This window comes from Artemia sp. Qi Xiang Cuo, chromosome 10 (genome assembly GCF_049724085.1).
Source record: "Artemia sp. Qi Xiang Cuo chromosome 10, ASM4972408v1, whole genome shotgun sequence".
In the NCBI taxonomy this organism is placed as follows: domain Eukaryota; kingdom Metazoa; phylum Arthropoda; class Branchiopoda; order Anostraca; family Artemiidae; genus Artemia; species Artemia sp. Qi Xiang Cuo.
In genome coordinates this window covers 47,061,241-47,084,058 of record NC_142803.1, presented here as the reverse complement: position 1 = coordinate 47,084,058, position 22,818 = coordinate 47,061,241, and the positions used below count along the sequence as shown (strand labels likewise).

The following is a 22,818-nucleotide window of genomic DNA, read 5'->3' as shown; positions in this document are numbered from 1 at the left end:
GATGAGCTGATCCCTTTCTCTGTTTTCACTATCTGCTTTCACATCTTGATGATATTCTCGTAATATCTTGTCAACCGTATCTCTAAATATTACTAGTGCCTCTTTCCCATTTGAATCGGACAGAATCACTCATTCGCCATACTCAGTGACTAGCAAATCCTTGGCTTGACGTAAGCTGTAGGCCAAACTATCACAGTCAGTTTCAGAGAGAATATGAGCCATCTTTCTTAAAATGGTCATCAGAGGTACAGGTTCTTCACTGTTGGCATAGCACCGAAGCGCTTCTTCGAGAGCGGCTTTCCTTGCACTATCGCACGGTCTTCCCTTCTGTTTCTTTGGTGGATGTACGTCACTCACTTCTGCTTGACTACAGGATTTTTTTGGAATCTCTTTTCCTGTCCTGAAGTTTACTGAGCATATTTGATGATAAACGGCATCCTCTGCATGAAGGTCAGAAGTATTTGAATTTATCAGACCAAGCACTGTCGTGGCCCACTGATTGTTCCTGCTCTTACACATTTCACTAATCGAGCAGTCGAAGCTATGAGTTCCTACTGCATAAGCTTCAGCGAATTCGCGACTTGTGATCTTGCATAATTTCACTGCTTGACCACAGAATAGGCAGTTCTTCGAAAAATAAAAGCTTGGAGCTGAAGATCTGGTCGGGGGAGCTGCAATCGGTTCTTTTTGCTCAAGTCTCCTTTTAGCGTTCTTTTCTCTTTCGATCCGACGTCTGTCACAGAAGTTCCGACGAAACGCGGTTTGGACTTCATTTACGGTCGTCACAGTCCTGCTGCTACCTCTTTCTTTGCTTGCGTTATTCACGGCATCGGCTCCTTTCTCGGATAATATGACAGTGTTTTCACCGGGTTTGATGCTTCTTTGGCATATTGGGCAGACCATGTTTTCTTCATTGACGGTTCTAGAAGAAAAAGAGACTACTTATTTTATTTATTTTATTTATTTAATATACATAAAAATTAACCCCCAACAAAGAGCAGAGCTCGTAAGGTTGGGTGTGTAAATAATGGGACATACACAAAACAAAACTTCTCGTCATAATAATAATAGCAAAATTAACTTAATTAACAAAAAAACAACAACAACGAAAACTTAGAAAACAAGGACTAAAAAAAGAAGGGAGAAAAGAAATGCTAGACAGGAAAGAAATGCTGAGAAAAATGGACATGGGAGGCCGTACCACCATGGATCCAAACAAAAGGAATTCGGTATAATTCCGAACCAAACGGTTTTGCATTAATTTATACCACTTGTTTGTTCAGTCAATCCAGGCACATTCAAATCAGAATTCAACCCATCGCCACCTAGAAGAACAAACTCAGCTTGAATGATACGCAGTAGATGACGTTGCTCTAATGAAGTTGAAAAGCAGAATTGAATATCCGCTCTTTTCAAAAATCAGAAGCATAATCCTAAACACTACCTCACTAAATACTTCTACTTAACGCTCGCGGATCCCAGTTTATTCTTTTGTCTTTTTTTTTCGGAAGTAAAAAAAACGGCACAAACATTGTATATAGCCTTAAACACGCCAGTCTTCTAGCAAGTACTATGGTAGATGGTTCCACTGACTATAAAGAATGACACTAAGGAATGGAAACCGCAAACTGAGGGGGAGTGGGAGGGGATTTTGGAATACTGGTTTGAAAATAAACTTTTTCGAGACTCGTATTCTAAGGTGCCATTCCTAGCTTGATTGGAAATGGTGAATCAACCGACAAGTGATTAAAATAATTAGTTCATGTTGGCCAACTTTCACAGCCGTTTTAGGTAAGGTGAGGTACTTGACCACGTAAAATCAAATTTTAACTTCATTTTTGAATTCGCCGCCATTGATTTCATAGGAAACGACCGAAGAATCCAGCAGCCTCTTAATTTCAAGTTTTAACCCCCCCCCCCCACCCTCCGCCCTTTATGGGTGAAAATGGGAATTAGGGTACTGAAAAATTAAAATCTGAATTCATATTTGAATTCAGCATGTTTGATTTGATAGGAAACAACCATTTAAACTCTAAAATATTAATAGCTACAAAAACCAATGTCCCCCCTCATTTCCCCCCTTCACGGGCAAATGTAGTATACTTGTGCAGGGGGGATTCGGGGAGATTTTTTTTGTGTGATTAAGTGGATTTTTCTCAACATTTTGGTGTAAAAAAAAATTCTGTTGCAATTTCCCCGAGGTTTGACCTTTTTTTCCGTATCATTCCTCCACTACTTCTTTTTGAGGAGGCAACTTTAATATCTACTGTAAATGGCCTACTGCAATCTTTTAAAGAGGTAATTGAGATAAAAAAATATATATAAACAGAAATTTGGCTATTAATAGAGACACCGAAGACACTTCATTAAGCCCAATTTATAACAATTTAATCTTAAAAAACTCAATTAATATTTGCACCCAGTCAAATTTAAGAAAACCTATTTGCATACCTAATGAAAACCGAAATTACAGATGAGCAAAAAGTATTGCAAAGCACAACAATCTTGCTCAATATCTTTGGTAAATCTTTTTTTCATTGATTTCGGCTTGGTCTTTCATTCAGTGTCCGTTCGCATCTTGTCGAGTAAACTCCAAAAGGTTAGATTTTTGTTATTTTTTTCTTTTTTTTATTTTTCTTTTTTGTTGAGCACTGAGGACAACTTGGTGGAGGTCCTTGTCGAAATATTTGCTTGTTCTTCGTCTTCATGTTTTGCCACTGGCTGACAAAATCCTCGTTTTCTTACCTTTTTTTATTTTATTTTTCATGTATTATTTCCTTCCTCTCTTAGCTTCATATATCTTTACTGGAGTAGAATATTCCCAAAATGAACACGAATTGGGATGAGGTCATTCAAGAGAAAAAAATTTAATTTATTTCTTTTTGAATTTCTGTAGCCTACATAGAAGATTTTTTTCCCAAATTTTCTCGTTCCCTTTATGAATATTTTCTATTAATTCAGTAGACGAATGCACAGGCATACACTAAATTTTTATGCTATATTGTTTCTTTGGGAGTGTTGATAAATTATCTTTTTAGAACCTCCGCGAGAACAACTAGCCTATAGTTCTCTGTAAGAGAAGTTTTGTATTTCTTAATCAAATTCTGCCATTCGAAGTTACTTCCCTTGTGTCTAGTGCTGCAAGGAAGAATTTTCTGTCCTCTGATGGTATGGTTTATTGATTTTAGCCTGGAGATGCGTGGTCTACGGTTAGTTCTCAGCTGCTGTAGGGCCGACGCAAGGACCTTTGTAGCAAAAGCGTCGTTAACCAATAGGTGAGATAATTGACGGGTTTCTGTAGCCCACAAAAGTATCCATAGTTGTAATATTATGTTACAGATATTAGGTTTCTAGCACGAATAGTTTAGCTTTCATTTCAGCATGTGCATGGACAAACATGCTTGATTCCTTTCTTTTCTTATTTTTTTTTTTCACCTGTTTTTTAGCTGATTTGTCTACTCATAAATAAGATTTTACTTTAATAAATAAAGGTTCTACATTTTGTTTTCTCTAATATCTGAGAGAGCTTATGTAATTTTATCTTCCAGAAACGCCACGTTGAAGCATTATCCTTTGGTAGTCAATTATTGGAGGAAAGGGCCAAATCTCTTTCAGTCAAAATAGACGAAGAAAAAAGAACGCATATAAAAGAAAAGGTAATTTTATTAACTTTATAGTCGGAACCAGTACAACCACTCGTCTAAGCCGAGCGGTTAGCACGCTCGATTTGAAACCCTTTTTCCGTGAGGACGAGGGTTCGAGTCCTGGTGTCGCTGGTTATTTGGTTTGGAACGGGGGTCATTGACGTGGCTCTATAAGCTCAGCCGGAGTCGACCCAGCTCTAAATGGATACCTGAAGAAATTTGGGAAAGGAAACAGGAAGGGTGTGTGAAAGCACATGATGGATGAACCCCAACTCTCCCATCGCACTTCCGGTCTGAACCAATGGCATAGTCTTTACCTTCTTTCATACCCAGAAACTTTTTTGGGTTTAGAACAGGAGATCAAACGCCAATTTTTTTTTTTTTTTTTTTTATTTTTTTTTGTTTTTTTTTTACAGTTACATAAAAGACGAATTCTATTTACTAACAAGTGTTTAACATTCGAATTTTAGAATTTTAGATACGAAAACACTAATAAACCAAATTAAAAAGATAAATAGGCTGCATCAATCCGATATTGTAAGTGTTTTGTAAGATGTAACTATGACACCATTCCATTGAATAGGATTGTTTTTTAGAAGATTGATTTGCAAAGGGTTTATCACCATAAAAAGCTGATTCTTTGACTGAATGCCATCATAGTTAGGCTCTTATTCTTCCGTTATTGAAAGGAATGTTATTTACTTACCATTAATTACTATGAAGAATTTGATTTTTTTGCTCCGACCAAATCCTACAGAAAAATGTTTGTGGAAAATTGGTTAGGGTTGCCCTGTCAGAAATTAGAACTTATATTTTCCTTATCGTGGGTCAAAATCTATTGGCAAGCAGCCAACAATGGGGCAACACAATTTTTTTTCATGGTTTTTCCCTATTCTGTTCTCTTTCCTTCGGTTTCCTTATACTTACTTTATAGTCCCAAATTTCCATGGGGGGGGCATGCTCTCTTCGCAATTTTTGGCAGACCCGGCTGAGGAATTGCTCACTTTTAAGATTCGTGCACACCAGTTGGCGTTGGCCACATACAGAAGTAAGTCATGCACTGTGCGATGAGGCTGTTGAAATTTCCCAATCCAGCGGGAATAACTGACGCTCTATGAGGTGGGCTTGGTGGCGAAAAGTCGCCAATCCATCATATTCAACCTTGAAATATTCTGTGGTTGTTCCCACTAAACAAGAAAGTTTTTTTTCAGCTTATTAATTACAGGGTCCATGTTTTGCTCATTTTGACCTAACCGCTCTCTTTGTTCAGACCACGGTAATTTTTTGCAATCTGTGAATAATCCATCTTTTTGCTTTTTATATTGGGAACAATGAGCCAGAAGTCTGAATGATCATTTTTTACGTAAGGTTGATCGAAGATGTGCCATGCTGAGGCAGAAAAATCTGCCGGATGTATTTTGTCCTGTTTATTCAACTGATGCTGGCTATTAAATTTTTTAAGTGTAATTTTTTAGTTCTTTCATGTTCTTATGTTTTCCTCTTCATGGTTTAAAAATTTTGATTTGTCTGAGAATGAGTCGGCACAGATCCTGACAAAATTATCGCCTGAAAAACCGTTTTTAAACCCGAGTTGGAAAGGTGAGCTTAAACGCCATTTCGATTATGATGAATAATTAATCTTGCCTAAGACTTTATGACCTCTAAGACAGTAGCCTCTTGTCTAGACAGGACTCGATCTAAGACAGGGCTCCATAAAATAAAATAAGGAGGGAAATTCTTTTTTTCTTTGAGATTGGGCGCACAGGGAAAAAATCAAGGTACGTCAAAGCCAGAAATTCCTGAGCCCTTGATGGATTTTTTTTAAAGTATCTGAAACATGATTTTTCACATTTATCTGTTTTGATTACTAGAGGTGAATCCTAGATTGTGTTTTGATTACTATTTTGTTAGACGTTACATTTTGTTTGTAATTACAGCATATCTGGAGTTTGTTTTTGCTTTTTGTAACTTAAGGTCTGTTGGATTGCTGCTGCTCTGATGCTCGATTGGGTAATTTTTAATACATATGAGCTTCAGATGCTTGCTTTTGTGAATGTTAATCTATTTTATATTTTTATAGATGAAGTTAGTCCTAGAAGATTTCATCGCTGTTTGCATTCTTCCTTGCCAAAATGATGACATTGCAGTGTGGAACTGCGGTGCAGATCAGTTATCTGGATGCATCGCCAATTCATTCAAACTCCAATTAGGGTAAGCAAAAGGGCTAATTCAATATGTTACATAAATGGTAACTTAAAAAAGCATTTAGAAACTACCGTTATTATAAGGGGCCCATTTAACAGACATTAGAACAAAGTGATGTGCAATCTGGCTGGATTATACTGCTCTTGCGGCCAAACCCTCTGTTACTTTACTTACAGCCTAGTGATGAGAGCCAAAGTCTTTGCTTATTTTGGGTTACTGGAACAAGTCAGTGTCTTATAGGATTTATTAAGAAATTTGCTGTTGGGGGAGGAGGGGGATTTGTTTTGAGAAAAGGTAATGCAGTCCTGTTGTAGCACAATGGATTGTTCTCTGCTTGGTAATGCAGGGCCCGGGCTGTCTTACAGCAGTTGGGATTTTCAGAGCTAGATTCTTCTCTTTAATTGGAAACTGGTAATTTGTAGTCAATAATTATATTTAAATATTATATTTATTTTATTATATTATTATTATATAGAATTAAATTTTATATTAAATTTTATTATATTAAATATCATATTAAATTTTATTATATTAAATATTATATTATATTTAAATAATTATAATTAAATAAGTAAATAAAAATAATTATATTGTAGTGTAATCTTCTTTGCATAGCTAACATTTTATATAAAATAATTTTTCGGCCCGTGGTCTTTGAATTTAGAAATGTCAAAAATTAAAGAGATCTTAAAGGTCAAACCTTCGTATTTGAAAAAAAAACTTTAAAGTTTAATAAAAATAATTATATTTTGCTTCTGGGAAAGATAACAGCTAAACTTTTCGACTTTTCAAATATAGTTTTGAAATATCACACTTTACATACTATTAACCAGTATATCCTGTACTTCTAATTCTTGTAAGATCAATTCTCTTCTATGTTCATCTAATATGTTGTCTCAATTATCATTCTCAGAATAATCCTTCAAGCGTAAAATCCGGAATCAGGGAGGGACGTGGCCTCTAGGACTCCTCCCATGCCTTTCAAAATATATGTATTGATTATCCCTCCTGTCGTGTTTCTGATTTCAACAGCGTGAAGCATGTCTAATTTTCTAGTATATGTTTCTATGAGGCGTGAGTGTGTATGAGATTTAGTGAGTTTGATTGCTAAGGAAATTTTTTTTAAAGATTCTGATTCGAAAGAAGCTCGGGGTAGAAACGAATTATTTAGAAGGGTGTTGAGGGGACACGGGGCATAGGGCCCTCAAACAGGACAAATAATTATCCTTGACATGATCACAATTTCAGCAAGGATTAAGCTGGGTAAATTAGCTGTTTTTCTACTAATGTATCTATTAAGCCTTGTTTTTGTCGCCTCCGGTTCGCTCGTTGGTCTTGGTGGCTTACTTTCTAGATTTAGTAAAGTTAGTGGCTCCGCTCTGGGGGAGTCAAAATCATTTCACCCTTGGAAGTATACTCTTATGAATCTTTCAATATTGTAATTTTTTATGTCATGCGACGTAAGAACACAAAACGCTCTGAAGACAAAGAACACAAACCCCTGTCGTCCCATTCTATATCACTTTCAACGTCAAAAATGAACTGGGTCTTAGTATTTGTAATGAAATGAGTTTCCTATCAGGTTTCTATGATCTTCTGGTCTCTATGATGAGGCCGAGGAAAAAAGGAACAAAATATGGAAGACTAATTACTTTTTTAATTACTAATTACTTTTTAACTGTGCCTATGCCATAGCTTGCATTCGTGTGCAAATAGACAAAACGTGTGTTGTGTTTTACAATCGGTATGTCGTCATGTCTTACTAAAAGGGATATTTTAGAGTAAGGTATCTTTCCATTTCATAAACTTTAAAGATTCAACCAACCTTACTGTATTCAATTACCTCTGTAGAATCAAATTTAAACAAAATAAATAAATAAATGGCTAGTAAAATGGCCGATTGGCAGGTTTTTTCGGCAAACAAACTGAAAAACTAATACTTAAACTTATATATAAATGTTAACAGAACAGCCAGCTTCACTGGCTGTTCTTTTTTTTGTCGTCCGGGGAAGTTGTTGGGCCATTCTTCTTGAAGCAGTATGATTTTCATAGTTGTCTTATAGTTGGCACCAAGTATAATTCGTTTTGTCAGATTTCATAAGCATTTACATAAACTTTATATTAGTTTGACTTCAGTTATCGGTAAAATTGCAGTAAAAATCATGATACGATTATGAAATCATGTAGGTCACACGTGCATGAAGGTAGCCGGCGTTTAACCCCCCCCCCCCCCGAGAAATATCCCCCCGTGGAAAATCAGGCTTTCTAAATTCGAGAATTTTATTAGAGTTTTTTGTTGTTTTTTTTCGTAGGGGGAAGGAATTTTGGTACTTGTGTGTTTATACGCCACTCACTCGAGTTTACACTATGTAAAACTCGAGAACAAACCGGTTTATTCGTTAGTCTATTTCAGCTTAGCGTGAGACAAGACAAAGACAAGTGAGAGAATAGATGAGAAATATATAATTTGGGCTATATATTTGCACGTAAGATAAAGTATTTGGATAGTTTAAAGTAAAAAAACAATTCTTACCTGATAATATGCAGAATAATTGTATCTAACACATTTTCCATGCAGACCCGCTATACTTTACCCCCCCCCCCTCCCTAACGTGCAAGTATATGGCTCAATTTTGTTTCTAAAGTAACGAATAAAACTAACTAACGAACCGATTTGTTCTCGAGTTTTACACATTGTAAACTTCAGTGAGTGGCGTATAATACACAAGTAGCGGAATTTTTCATGGAGAGAGAACCGGATTTCCCGGTATAATTTAAAACCGATCAGAAATTAAACTTAAAAAACAAGTTTTTGAACTGAAAGTAACGAGCAGCATCAAAACTTAAAACGAACAGAAATTATTACGTATATGAAAGGAGTTGCCCCTTCCACATGATCTTGCTCTTTACGCTAAAGTTTTGACTTTTTGTCCTAATTCTTCAAGAAAGATTCCTGAAACACAATGGCCGTTTAATTTTAATAATAAGCTTTGTTTTAAAATTCCATAAAGAAAAACTTTACCGTTTCCCTTACGGAAAATAAAAAAACAGAACTCAAATAAAATTCTCGAATTTGGAAAGCCTTATATTCCACGGGGGGGGGGGGGGCGGGGGAGTATTTTCAACTGGGGGTGTGTATTTTCCAGGGAAGTATTTCTCGCCGGGGGGGGGGATTTTAAACGCCTAGAACCGTGCATGACGTTTATTAGACTTGTCTAGGCCAGGCTTCAGCTCTGTAGTATCAACTTTAGAATAATTTTTTAAACTTTAATTAGCTAGTTTATACCTTATATAACCGAAAATCTGTAATCAGCACCATAACGTTGTGATTATGTAGTTTTGGAAATTACAGCTATTCACAATTGCTTTAAAATCGATTTTTTATAACCTGATGTCTAAAAAAAAAAAAAAAAAAAAAAAAAAAAAAAGCATTTGTGTAACCTGATGTAAAGCATTTTTCGGTATTTGTGTTTGCAACACATATAGTTTTAGGAAGTTTCTTTTAAGAAAATTTAGTTTTTTTTGGCCCAAGGAGGGAAACTTATTAAGCAAAAGAAATGTAAGGCACATTGGTTGTATCACAGAGGAGCTAAAGCACAAAAATACCTCTGAGTTTTCTTTTAGTAATTTTAGCCTAGTAGTAAAGTAGTAATTAACCTAGTAACATTTCCTAATAATATTAGCCTAGTAATGCCAGCAACATAGTATCTTAAATGTTCCCTTACTTATTCTGTTGGCCAATTCTGACTTATTTTTGTAGTTCATATGCCTGTGACCTGATTTATTCGTCCACTATTGAGATCCCAATTTTGAAAGCAACTTTTCTTGAAAGTTTGGAAAATTTGATATTGGATGATAAACTCAAAGAAATAAACCCTGCTATTGTGAAAGATTTTGTTTTTCATTATGAATTGAAAGGAAGATTGAAGGTGAGATTTTTATATATCTAATTGATGGTAAAATACAAAAATAGGCGGTATTTGAATGTAAAATAGAAATGAGACTTACATTATTCTATCCAACTTTTACTGTTTTTAATTTTATTCAATTTATTTTATTCAAAATAAAACGTTTTAAGAATTGTATTGTTCATAAATACGTTAATTTAAAGGCTAATCGAGCCGAATTTTGTAAAAAATTTAAAGCCGCTTATAAAAGCATTTTCAAATTTAATGAAAATGACCTGTCAGAATAAACGACATTTCTAAAAAAAAGAACGGAAGATGCTGGTTGAGGCTCTTCTCAAAACGCGGATAAAATATTCTATAAATGTTTGTTGTTTTGACTTACAATGTAATGTAATAGAATAATTACTTTAATAATTTTTTCATTTTCTTTGATAGTGTCTTTTTTAACTAAATTTTGACTAAAGTTGTACAAATTTTCTCAGTTTTGAAAAAGTGTGTATGAAAAGAACCATTTCTCCCGAAATGGTACATACGATACATACAAGCGAGGACCGCGCCCTGAACTCTATTATACAAATTTAAATTTTGAAGTATTTCCTCCCCACCTACTGCATGTTCGCTTTTTCTTTTCTTTTTTCTTTTTTTAGGTACAGGTAATTGTTTATTTTAATATCAATTATTAGCAAAAAATGTTATAAAATGTTTGAAAAACAGAATCATGATGTGGTCATCATGGGTGATTTCATTATCAACCTAGCCTATCCCCTAACTAATACCGCTAATGAACTTCTCACTCTTATGTCTGGATCTAATTTTTACCCGTCGACAACTATCCCAACGAGAGTAACTGAGAGTACTCATTCACTAATAGACAATATTTTCTCTACTCTACCTCCACTCTCGGCTTCAGTAATCATCAGTGACATGTCGGACCTCTTCCCCTTATGTACCGGGATATTAAACATGCCTAATATCTTTAGGGATATTAGGCATGTCAATCCCCCACAATTATGCAATTGGCCCATTATGCTTTAAAACTAAATGTTGCTTCGAACTAAATCAAAAGGCATTGTGTTTATGGTTGCCAATAAGACACCTCAGCAATATATCGAGAACGACTTGGGGTATTAAGTTGAAACTTTTGGGGATACTACTCTTACTACTTCTGGTCTTACACTATGGATTCTTATTGAAAAAAACTGAAAAGATATAAATATAATTTTTTCTCTGAAACAGACTATGTCAATAAAAAACAAACAGAAATTAATTTAAAAAACTTTTTCCACAAAACAAGTTTTCAAAGAAAAGTAAAGAGATTAAGCCAGGAATGAACAGAAATAAAGTCAAATAATCTTCCAAGTTTGAAATTACCACAAATCACTATCAATAAATAAATGAAACTCAAAACGAAGAGAAATTACAGTAAATAGCCGATTCAAACTCAAAACGAGCAAAAATTAGCATGAGTATGGCTGATAACCCCCATGCCTTCTCAAGACCAGAACATAATTTGCGCTTTACTGAAAACAAAATACGTTTTGAACGTTTTCTCTTTTCTTACTTTCATAAATGAAAAAATTATCAAAACTTTAAGGAATAAATATCAGTATATGTCAATTAAACTGAAAATCCACGGCCATTTGTTTTTTTTTCTTTGCTTTTTTATATTCGTAGATTGTTCGCTATATAAGAATTTAGACACAGCCTTCTCTCTCATAGAGGTCAAATCAAGTAAGGGCCTTCAAATTCCTCAAAATAAACACTCACTTCACTCTAGGTTTGACTGAAATATGATAACTTTTGCGGCTAAACGTGCTTGTAGCGAGAGTTTGGGTACGCTCCGCCCGCTGAGGCTGGCCAGTGTCCACTCCCAAAAGACAAAAATCTGATGCTAAATCTTACACGTTTGTTCAAATCTAACAACTTTATCAGATGGATGCCCTCTTTACGACAATTCAGGGTCCATTCCCCACATGCATAGAATCATACATAAACCCTATAATGTCACCATTGTGATGTTTATTTTTCGCAAACTTTACTTGGAGATCCGATTATTCGTTATGGTAGATATCGTGATAACAAAAATTTTGGCAATTATGAAAGTAAAGTGAGTAGGCTAAGGTAGAACATGATTCTGTGTTCTTCTGAGCGTTGATGGTTCGTTTACACATTGCGGAAATCCATGCGGAAATCCGTCCGTTTCTGTTCCAACTATGGCTAAAATAACGCTGATTTTTAAGGCAAAGATTTCAAATTATTGCAACAGCATGACCTTTGTTCTTACCCTCTTCTGAAAGCTGTTGAGCAATAGAGCCAAATGACACCGTTTTTGTTAGTTTTCTTATAGCCTGGGTGCGCAGGATCATAGAAGGAAGCCTTGAAGCCTGGGTGCGCAGGAAGCCTTGAACCAAAGTTACAAGATCGTGTGGTTTTTGATAATGCATACTCATGATTTTATTCATTTAAAAATCTTGCCAAGATTCCGTCCTGATTTGACCAAAACGTTGCGGAAAGCTAGAAATTTTTTCTAGCACAAAAACGGACGGAATTTCCGCACGGATTGCTAAATGCGCATGAATTTCCGCAATGTGTAAACGAACCATGAAGCAATGCCCGGTTGCACGTTCAGATTGGCTATTGGTTCGGAAGAAGACGATGGCCTGATTATTTCTAACTATCTTGTATCTGCTAATAAATAGACTAACAAATGAGAGGAAGGCGTGGTTTTATCTAATGATCGTGCACATTAAGACAAGGCCAAGGCTTTCTAAGGTATTAGATCCTAATTAAGATTATTATACTAGTTAAGAAACAATCACAAAGCTTAAAAATGCCAAGCAACGCTACATGTTAGATAGCGTTGGCGAGTTTTTTTGTCAACAATAGCGCCAAATTCCGCTCTTGCAAGCTAGCCATACTCATTTTGCAGCTTGCAACGGTATTTTTGCGACTCTAGCGATTTTTTTTGACCCATCTCTTTTCTGAGCTTAAAATTGTAATTGCGTATTTACCCGGCATATTTTGGATATAAAAATCTACCATCACTGGGATTCAAACTCACTGCATCCCAAATATTTGTCTGGTATCTTTATTGAGATATTAAGCATTCAGGGATGGTTAAATAAGTAAGGATCAGGAGGGTTTCTATGTAATTCAACCACCGTTTGACTCAACCTATTTAAACCAACCCTCGTTTAATTAACCCAGGGTTAATTCAACCCTAGATCAACCCAGCTCCTATTAACTTTAACCGTTGCAACAGGCTAGGTTAGTTGGAATAACGGGGTCAAGTTGAATGAGTGTTGAGTTGCATGGGGGTTAAGTTAAACGGAATTTGAGAATTGAGATGCATGGGGGGGTTACGTTGAACGAGATATACGTTGAACGAAGACTGAGTTATACGGGTTCAGGTGAATTTGGTTGTTATACGCACACTATGCAGGGGACTCGGTGTTATCTTGTTTAATATCAAATGATTTGACAATCGATATAGGTTTCTGTTAACTTATAATTTTATTGGTAACTAATGGCTTGTGCACGCTTTTAATCTAATGTTTAACTTGTATACATGGCAGGTAACCGTCCTTAGGGTGGAACAACCTCTCTGAAGCTGATTTACTAATTATTATACCTTTTTTGGATTGCATGAAGTTATTTTTAATGTGTTACGGTGCATTTTTTCCAATTAAAATATTCTTATTTTATTATCAATTACTAGTTTTTATTATTCAGTATCTATGTTTATTGGCTTCATTAGTTTTATTTACTATTTTATTTGTTTGATCGACTACCGGAAATGCTTTGGTGAAAAAAGAGACGAAATCGGGGTCCAAAACTCCTATTGGGAAAAATTGGGTTTTGCACCTCTACATAAATTATTATTTATGGGCATAAAGTAACCACTTGATCATGGGAACAGGCTGAAATTCTTCGGAGTAACCGCGAGGTTCGGGCTATGCATTGAACAAATATAAATTTCACAACTATGATTTAAACCTTTTTAAGATGAGGGTTATGCGTCGCTAATGCATCGCAGTGTTAGTGTGGGTCGATTTGGAAGCTATAAGCAATCCCAATACAATTTATAATTGTTTATTCCAGTATACAGTGTGAAAATAATTATAATAATATCCTATTCCAAACTTTTTGGCCATGTAAATAGTTTGTACATATAACACTAAAACATACATTGAATGAAAATGCTGAAAATGAATTTACTGATTAAAATTAAGTGACAGTGATTTTTTGTAAAATTACCAGAAACTGCTATATAACTAAAAGGTTGTGTAAAATAGATAGAAGGTGCTGGTTTTCCCCAGAAAAATTGATCCCCGGTTGAAGGAACACTTACTGGATGTAAATAAAACACGGCTTCGTCCCTCATCAGGAGGGTTAAATTTAAGACTTGTGTCTTTTACTTTTTTCACTAGCAATGTATTTCCACTATTTTGTCATAAGCCAAATAGCCAAGTTTTCGACTTATAAATTTGTCTAAAGATTCCTTCTTTTGTCAGGTTTTGGAAAGTTGTCTACTGCACCTTGACATATCTTGTTTAGATTTCAACCAAGTTATTGGCATCTGCACAAAGAAATCCTTATACACTGCGTTACTCTATCTGCACAACAAAGCTCTTGACGATTTTGTTGGTCCACTTGAAGATCTTTTCGGAACTCTTATTAATCAGTTAGATTCTGGGGGTAAGGATATACTTTATAATGTTATGGTTGTGAGGTGCAAAAGTTAGATTTTTATTCTTTCTTTCTAAAGGTGAATGAGTGGCATTTAAGACGTGCAGACCTTAAAGCAGGGTGTTTTGACAACCTATAGCCCTTGAAGTCGTGACAATGTAGGGGGACAGGGGGCACGCGTCCCCCGATTTTTTGCCCCCTCCCTAGATTTTGAAAGTACATTTTTTTTTGGGGGGGGGGGTATTTTTTATTGAAAAATGCTTTTCCTTAGTATATCATTACAAAATTGAAATAAACGGCAAATTTGACCCACCCACCCCTCCAGTGAAGCCACTGTATCGCTCATCGCTTAAACTTGATCTAACCATTCACATTGCTAAAGCTCCCGAGAGTATGATCTAATATATGTTTACTCAAACAAGCAACCAATACTATCCTTAGGCACATCCTTTGCAAAGCATGTATTACATCTTCCTTAACTTTTTAAAGCAATTGTTTCAACCATACTTAAGCCATATGTTTCATACCCATTCTTGATATCTGTCAATACTTGGCTTCTAGTACCCTAATCTTAGCTCATAGACTTATAATCCTGTTCTCCAAAACTTTTTTCAACAGCGAAAAAGCTAACTGTGTTTTTTGTTTTCGACTTCCGTGTATCTTTACTGTGCCCGAAATTATTACTAATAATGGTCTTAGGTGAGTAAAACTGTCCACTTAATAAGTTTCGTTGGTATCTAACTTCAACTGTTCGTCCTCATTTATTTCGAATTCAAGCCACAGTTTTTTTAAACCTAATTTTCAAGCCTATCGTCGCAGTCTCAGAATCCAAAAACATATTGATTTTTCTGACGTTTAAAAAAAACACTCTTGTCCTCTTGGTAATATAGTTTAAAGCGAAACCTTTTTTCGATAATTGGCTTATCAATAAGGTCATATTGCCAAAAGAAATAACTACCAAGAAAACTTCAGTTGGTTTTTGCTCTTGTTTTTATTCATCTTTAAATTCTGAAGAAGGTGAATTTTGGTTCAAAATATTTCTTAAGTCACAAGAGAATAAACTTTCCTTTAAAAAACCTTCTGAGGCCAAACTTTCGAAAATATTGCTGAATTTAGGACGTCTAAATAGCATATCATGCTCCTTCAATATTGAATTTTCTTAATCTAATTTTTATTAACTCTCCGTCGTTAACTCCCAAACCCCTAATTGCTTTTTTAGCTGATTTTCTCTCACCTTTTGTTAACAAACACTGAACTCAGAAAGATCTAGTATATTTAGTTTTATCTTCGATTGAAGAACCAAGGACAGTGAAAAGGAAATCTAATTGTTCGAATTAACTGCTTAGAAGCCTACACAACCATATATTTCTTAGTAAATTAGAAAAGATGGAAATCCTATTTTTATGACCGTAAGACCTCCATATGCAGCTATGAAATGTTTGGCAGTAGCGGGCACCAAATTAAAAAGAAAAGAGTGACGATGTTGAAAAATCATTAAATTAAATAAGCTAAAACATATGGTACCAAACAGCTGAAGAAAGTGTAGCTTTTATTTTTAAGGTGTAGTTGTCTTTAAGCATCAAAAGATCGTTAGTGTTTGCATTTTTACGGACGAAAAGCGTTGTCAAATTTAGCTAATTAGTTTTGCTTATTTATTTTTACGGTTCAACGTGGCAACACTGACGGGATTGTGGTGCCGCCTTAAAACTTCATAATATCTAAACAACCAAAAACGGGATCTTAGAAAATCTTGATTTTTTGGAATAAATAGTCTTAAGACGGGTTGAGGGGGAGCAAAAACGTGCTTTGATTTTAATCTTCTTAGTGCCTTAGTATACCCCAATATTAGTTTAAGTTTATTTGAAAGAAAAGCTATTTGGCAGTTGTCTTTTTGGATTATGAATAGAATTATTTTTCCCCTTGACTGGCTTTTTAACTGTAATTCACATTGTCGCTTTCAAAATAAATTGAAATTTCTGACACGGTTTCTAAAAATGAGTCATCTTACTTAATTGAGTCCTCCGGTGGTCAGTCTTGCCAGATTTGGTGCATTTGTGTCATTTGAGTGTTTGTTTTAGATTTCTGTGGGTTAAATGTTCCAGGCGTATACATTTTTCAAATTATTTTTTTAACTCCATTTTCTGCGAATATTTTGAGAAAATAGATCTTTTAGCGCATTTTTGTTTTTGTGGCTGCGCTATTTTAAATGAGGTATCTGGTAACACTGCCATTGGGTGTTTGTTCTTGGGTACATTTGCAGGGGTTGATTAGTTTCTTAAAAAATAGAGGGAAAGGGTCACAGTCAGAACATAGAATTTTATAGCGCATAAATTACAAAAACTGTTGATGTTATGTTATGTACCACGTACCAAAATGAATTATTTCAAATCATGCTCAGTAATGTTTAAATTTCTGCTTCTATTAAAAGTAAAAAAAAAAATTCTGGAGCAGCAAGCTACTCTAATATTCGGTACATGGCAGATAAACCCTCTGGTTTTGGGTACGATGTTCTATTGTATTCTTATGTTTTATCTTTTTTAAAAGAGCTCGATTTTCCTTTCTTAAATTTAGCATTATGTTTGGTGCAAAAGAAAGGAGGGGTCTAGCCAAAAGGCCTTGATGTTTTTCCAACATTCACTGTCATAATGTCTAATTCCTAGGTTCCACAGAAAAGGCCATTGAAGTCGCCAATATAATTCTTGTCTATGTCTCCTGTTGCCTAAATGGACAAGCCTTTCCTTATGGTCTCATGCCAGATGAAAAGGCACATAGAGTATCTCATGAGGTCCTTTTGTTCCTTACTTCATTACATTCCAAAAAGTCGCTTGACACAGAAAAAGGCTACCCATACCTTCGGTAAGTTTTTTTGTATTCAAGATGCAAATAAACCTTTTCAAACCTTATCTTTGGCTTTAGTTCATTCATGCCCTTTGAAGATACATTGGAGGTCAATGGAACCTCTCAACTCCTTTCAATCCTACCGACACGGTACCGCAGATGGAGTATCTTCTCGGTACCAGTTTTGCATTCTTTTTCAAGATGACTGTTGTTTTACTATTTTATAGATGTTTTCAAAAATCACACTTAATTAATTTCCTACTTACGTACAAAAGTAATTAAGAACATAAGCGAAAAGTTTTCAAACTGTCAAAACCAGAAATTAATGCAAATATTTCTGCTGAAACTTCTTATCAGCTGTGCTCAGTGTAGAAGGAAGAAAAATATATAACCAGACCAAATGTGCAAAATGAAATGAAATGCCGAACTCTACAAAAATAAAATCCACTGTTCTGTTTGCAAAAAAAGCACTAGCAGGGGAAAACAAGTTATAATTTTAATGAAAAATTTTAAGCATGTTGTGCCACCGCGCCGCGTGCATTGCCGAGTCCTGTAGTAGTCTTACTTACAGGATACTACTCATAGTTATTTATTCTAGAACTCTTTATTTGATGTTAATGGTCCATGAATTTACTCTGTTTTCCTTACTGAAGAAGGCGAGGATTATTATAAAATACCTTTGAGACTTTTGTAAGAACCAAATTTATAAAAATTTGCCTTCTTCGCGGATTAGTAAATCATTTAGGAGGTGGAATGGTAGCTTGCGAAATCTTTCCTTTCCCCAGGGATTTTGAAATATTTCAAATATTTAACATGGCTCGCTCTTGCATTACGTTAATTTTTCTGGTTATGACAGGTTTTGAAGTAGCAAATGAGAGTGAAGATAGAATTTCTTGTAAAATATGTCATATAATTTCTCTGTTCTAAAAATATTGAAATTTTGAAAACCCTCAATCCTCCCTCCCCGAATTTTTATAAACTTGAGTCGCGTCTTTTTCTTCTTTTGGGACAGCGCTCTATCTAGGGGATATTGATCTCTATATTAAGCTTTGACTGGTTAAGTTATTGGTAATATCCAATAATTTAGGCTACTCTTGATAATACGAACCCACTAAATGCTTGGCAAGGTCACTATAACCACGCCTCTTTCTCTCGAATGTTCCCTTCTAAAACCACGCCTCATTATTGAAGTTAATGGAAAGTTTTTTTCAAAGTTATGCTATTTTGTATTTTGTTATTTTCACAATAAAGCAGTCGCAGAAGAGACAAAAGTGACGACAGGTCCTTTGTTCGTGAAAGTAACGACGGTTATGCTTTTGTTGTGTAATTCTTTTCAAAATTTAGAATGATTTTTTTTCTGAAGATGTTTATAAATTTTGAATTTCAGGACCCTCTTAAGAATAAACACGCGGGAATTTTTGAATGTGCTGAGCATGGCATTTGAAGAATCTCCATTAAAGAATAGTGATGTCGGCCAAAGACAGCGTCAAAGAATTGTGGATATTCTAATTGGTATCATGGTTCAAAGTGACGGAGCCTTCGATGTAAGATTTACTTCTTTTTTGGTTATAGATTTTAGACTTTAGCTTGTCATTCTTTGTTTTGACATTGATGCTCCACTCCTCGTGACTTTTACTTCTTATAATTAAAACGTTAACTCCTGCTTTCAAAGAGGCTGTCGATTCCTCTTAAGAAGGATGGGCAATCCTTATCGGGTATGAATGAATCCAAAGGCACAAAAAATTTCAGACTGTAAAAATTGACGCGCAATGCCCAAAACTATATATGTCAATAAGAACCTCAATTATCAATATTTTTTAATGGGTGAGCTCTATGTCACAGAGTATGTGTATACAACAAAGTAAAACTAGCTTATCGAAAATTGATGTCATTATCCAGTGATTTTACCGTCGGATAAAGCAACCATAGAAAATGAAGGTTGTTGTACACTGGTTGGTTACTTTCATGTCTAGATCCTCCCCATATAATCTCCCCTGTACATATTACATGCTTAGAATGTTACTAGTTTTCTTTGCCACTTGGCGCACTTCCGTTTTTTTTTTCGTTAACAACAAAAGCATTACAAAGATAGAAGATCTCCTCTACGTGTAGGTAATATACTGTTTACATGACCATATGCTCTATGTATAGTATACTCTGTATTGAGTGTAAAAACGGCCTTTAACTGTTTTTCAGAAATTAGAGGACTGAAAATAATCTTACTGTCAAATTACCTTGACAGTATGTCTTGACCGTCTTTGACAAATAGTTTGTCAAAGGCGGGTGGTAAAGAATTATTTATGGGAATTTATTCGAATAGGCTTTATCACGATTTATCAGAAATATGGGATGTTAGAAGAGACTGTTGCAAGAAAATACAGTTCCTGTGAACATGTCTAAATAAGCAAGTTGTTTACATACCTGATGCAGTAATGTTCGAAATGTATGGTGACTTCAAAACTGTACATCTTCTACCAAAACAACTAAAAAGAATGCAATAAACCATACATTTCTGTTTAATGAATGTTTACTTTCGTGGGTGAAAAATCCAAGATACCGCCGCGTGTCAACACCTTGGAAATACCAACTATCTACCTTGGAAAAATAGCGTATGTGTCCGCATTTGTCGGCATACTGGACGATTTTGTCGGCACATTCTTTAAATCCCTCCTCGAAACTTAAAACTCTAGCTGTACCCCTGTATCCAGTGCGCCTAGAATATATTCGTTAGTAAGAGACTATATCATATTAATACAAATTAAATTCTTCACATTAATATGTCAAGGCTGTTTTATCTATCTGTTTTTCGTTCTATTGAATAAGTGATTTTGCTGGAGTTGAAGGTCCTCATATAAAGCGTTCTTTTTTGGTAACCAAGAGGTGATGCTGCCGGCTTTTAATTCTTATGATAATAAATGTTGTTCATTAGAGATAAAAAGATCGTTTTACACTATAGAAGATAAGTTGAAACTAAAGTTTTTATAATCATATTCTCAGATTGGAAATTGTAATCGGGTGTAAACCATCTTATTTGGTTGGTAATACCGATTTAAAAGAAACAGCCAATTTTTATATATAGCCGGAAGTACAATTGTTATCGTAGTGACATTTGTATGTGGAAAGAGGTATCAAAAGTATTACCCTTTTGTTGTTAGAGCTACGCAAGAAAAGGAATCTTACACCAAGATTGCCTTCTATTTTGAAATTTTCACTTGGTAAAAATTTCACTGATTTAGATGTATAAAATCTTTTTCACGGCACAAATTTGCTCGAAGTAGTTGACTTGAGCATTAGTAGCTATCGAACGAACAGAACTTATTTTTTATTTTGATTCTTTTTGGTTTTCTAATTTTCTGTTCTTTTTTAACTTTTTTGGAGCATAAATTGGAACTTGGGACAGGTCTATAGTGAATCTTTTGATGTTTCAGTAATTATGTTAATCGGAAAAGATTTTCTATTCAAATTACTTGTAGTTTGCTTAAGACTGGCAATAAAGAATTTTGGGATAAATTTATTCAGATTAGCGGGATCACCTTTTTGGAATAAAGGGATGGTAGAAAAGTATGTTTCAACGAAAAAATTGCAGTTACCAAGGATGTGTCCATTTAAACTGTAATACCTTTCTGTGTGTCTTTATTGAATGAGGAGCTTTATGGGAGCCGAACACCCGAGCTGCAGATCGAGGGGAAGTACCCCGTCCAGTGAAGTATTTATTTATAGCCAAAAGACGGTGCAGCTCTTGGAATAAATACTTTGCTGATAATGGATGAATTGAATTGATTTATGTCTTCAAATGCCATGGTTCTAAAATGTGCGGCAGGTCCGGTCCATCTCAGTAACTGCTCTTTCGTGTAATTAATTAAACAAAAACTTTTGCTACAAATTAAGTTTTTCAAAGAAAAGTAAAGAACTCCATTAAACAAAAAAAGAGCAAAAATAAAATCAAATCATCTACCAAGCGTGAAACTACCATAAATCAGCATCGATAAATAAATGAAACCCAAAACGAACAGAAATTACAATAAATAACCGAGTCAAACTCAAAACGAGCAGAAATCATTTTCGACTATTAAAAAGGGCACTAGGCCTTTCGATTTCCAATCGAATGAGCACTTTTGGAAACGACAACGCTTTCTATAAACACCTTATATGCCCCCAGGGCATAAATTACAACTGTTACCCTAAGGTCATTCTCAAAGACCTAATTTCCAGAACTTTCTACTACGCTGAACAAGATGAATATCTGAAAAATTTGATTGGATGTGTTTCGAGGAATGATGGGCGTGAGAGGGAGGTTAGTTACGCTTCAATCACTTTCGACTATTACAAAGGGCACTAGCCCTCTCTATGTCGAATTGAATGAGCCCCTTGTGAAGTTTTACGACAATTCTATCTATAGAATCTTATATGCCCCCAGGGCACAAACTACAACCTTTGCCCTGGGGGCTCTCTGGGGTTTTTTATCCTTAAATACATAATTTTCAGAACTTTCAACTATGTTGAACAAAGTGGCTATCTCGAAACTTTGATTGAATATTTTGGGGGAAATGATGGGCGTAAGAGGAGGGTTAATTACTCTCCACTCACTTTCGACTATTAAAAAGGACAATTTCAATTTCGAATCAAATGAGCCCTTTTTGAAGTTTCTGTAACAACTTTCGATATAAACTTTAATGCCCCTAGGACATAACTTAAAACCCTTGGACTGAGGGTTCTGAGGGGGTTATCATCCTAAAGGACCGAATATCCAGAACTTTACACTACTTTGCATAGCATGGATCTCTCAAAATTTTGATTGGATGTGTTTGGGGAAATGGCGGGCGTGAGAGGGGCGTTAGTCACTATCTTAGCACTTTCAACCATTAAAAAAGGCACTAGCCCTTTCAATTTCCAATTGAATGAGCCCTTTTGAAGTTTCTACGACAACGCTTTCAATAAAAACTATATGCCCCGAGGGCATAACTTACGACGCTTGCCCTGAGGGCTGTGGGGGGAGGGGCTTTCATCCTTAAAGACCTAATTTCCAAAACTTTCAACTACGTTAAATAAAATGGTTATCTTAAAATTTTGATTGGATGTATTTGGGGAAAAGGTGGGCGTTAGAGAGGGGGGGGGCAGTTGCCCTCAAATCACTTTCGACTATTAAAAAGGGTACTAGCACTTTGAATTTCAAATCGAATGAGCCCTTTTTCATGTTTCTACGACAAAGATTTCAATAAAAAACCTTATATACCCCCAGGGCATAACTTATAATCCTTGCACTAAGGGTTGTGGGGGAGTGTCTGAGGAAAAGGTGGGCGTTAGAGGTGTTTTAGTTGCCCTCAAATGACTTTCGACTATTAAAAAGGGTACTAGTCCTTTGAATTTCAAATCGAATGAGCCCTTTTTCATGTGTCTACGACAAGTTTTTCAGTGAAAACCCTATCTCTTTGTGTATTTATATGTATAATTTCTATGTGTATCGTCTCTGTGCTTGTGTCGTTTGTGCATGTGTGGTGTTTGTCTGTGTTTGTCGGCTCTGTTTGTGTGTCGTC

At 35.3% G+C, this 22,818-nt stretch overlaps 1 protein-coding gene across 4 annotated transcripts in view; it reads left to right on the top strand.

Moving 5' to 3' along the window:
• Positions 1 to 22,818, top strand: part of Vps8 (vacuolar protein sorting 8) — a 286,757-nt gene that overhangs the window by 218,766 nt on the left and 45,173 nt on the right. For all 4 annotated transcript variants that reach the window (XM_089095469.1, XM_089095470.1, XM_089095468.1 and 1 more), the window contains 6 exons: positions 3,549 to 3,656; positions 5,725 to 5,855; positions 9,610 to 9,778; positions 14,272 to 14,455; positions 17,107 to 17,302; positions 18,672 to 18,828. In XM_089095469.1, coding sequence (XP_088951595.1) covers positions 3,549 to 3,656; positions 5,725 to 5,855; positions 9,610 to 9,778; positions 14,272 to 14,455; positions 17,107 to 17,302; positions 18,672 to 18,828 — 945 coding nt within the window. The remainder of the gene's footprint in view (positions 1 to 3,548; positions 3,657 to 5,724; positions 5,856 to 9,609; positions 9,779 to 14,271; positions 14,456 to 17,106; positions 17,303 to 18,671; positions 18,829 to 22,818) is intronic.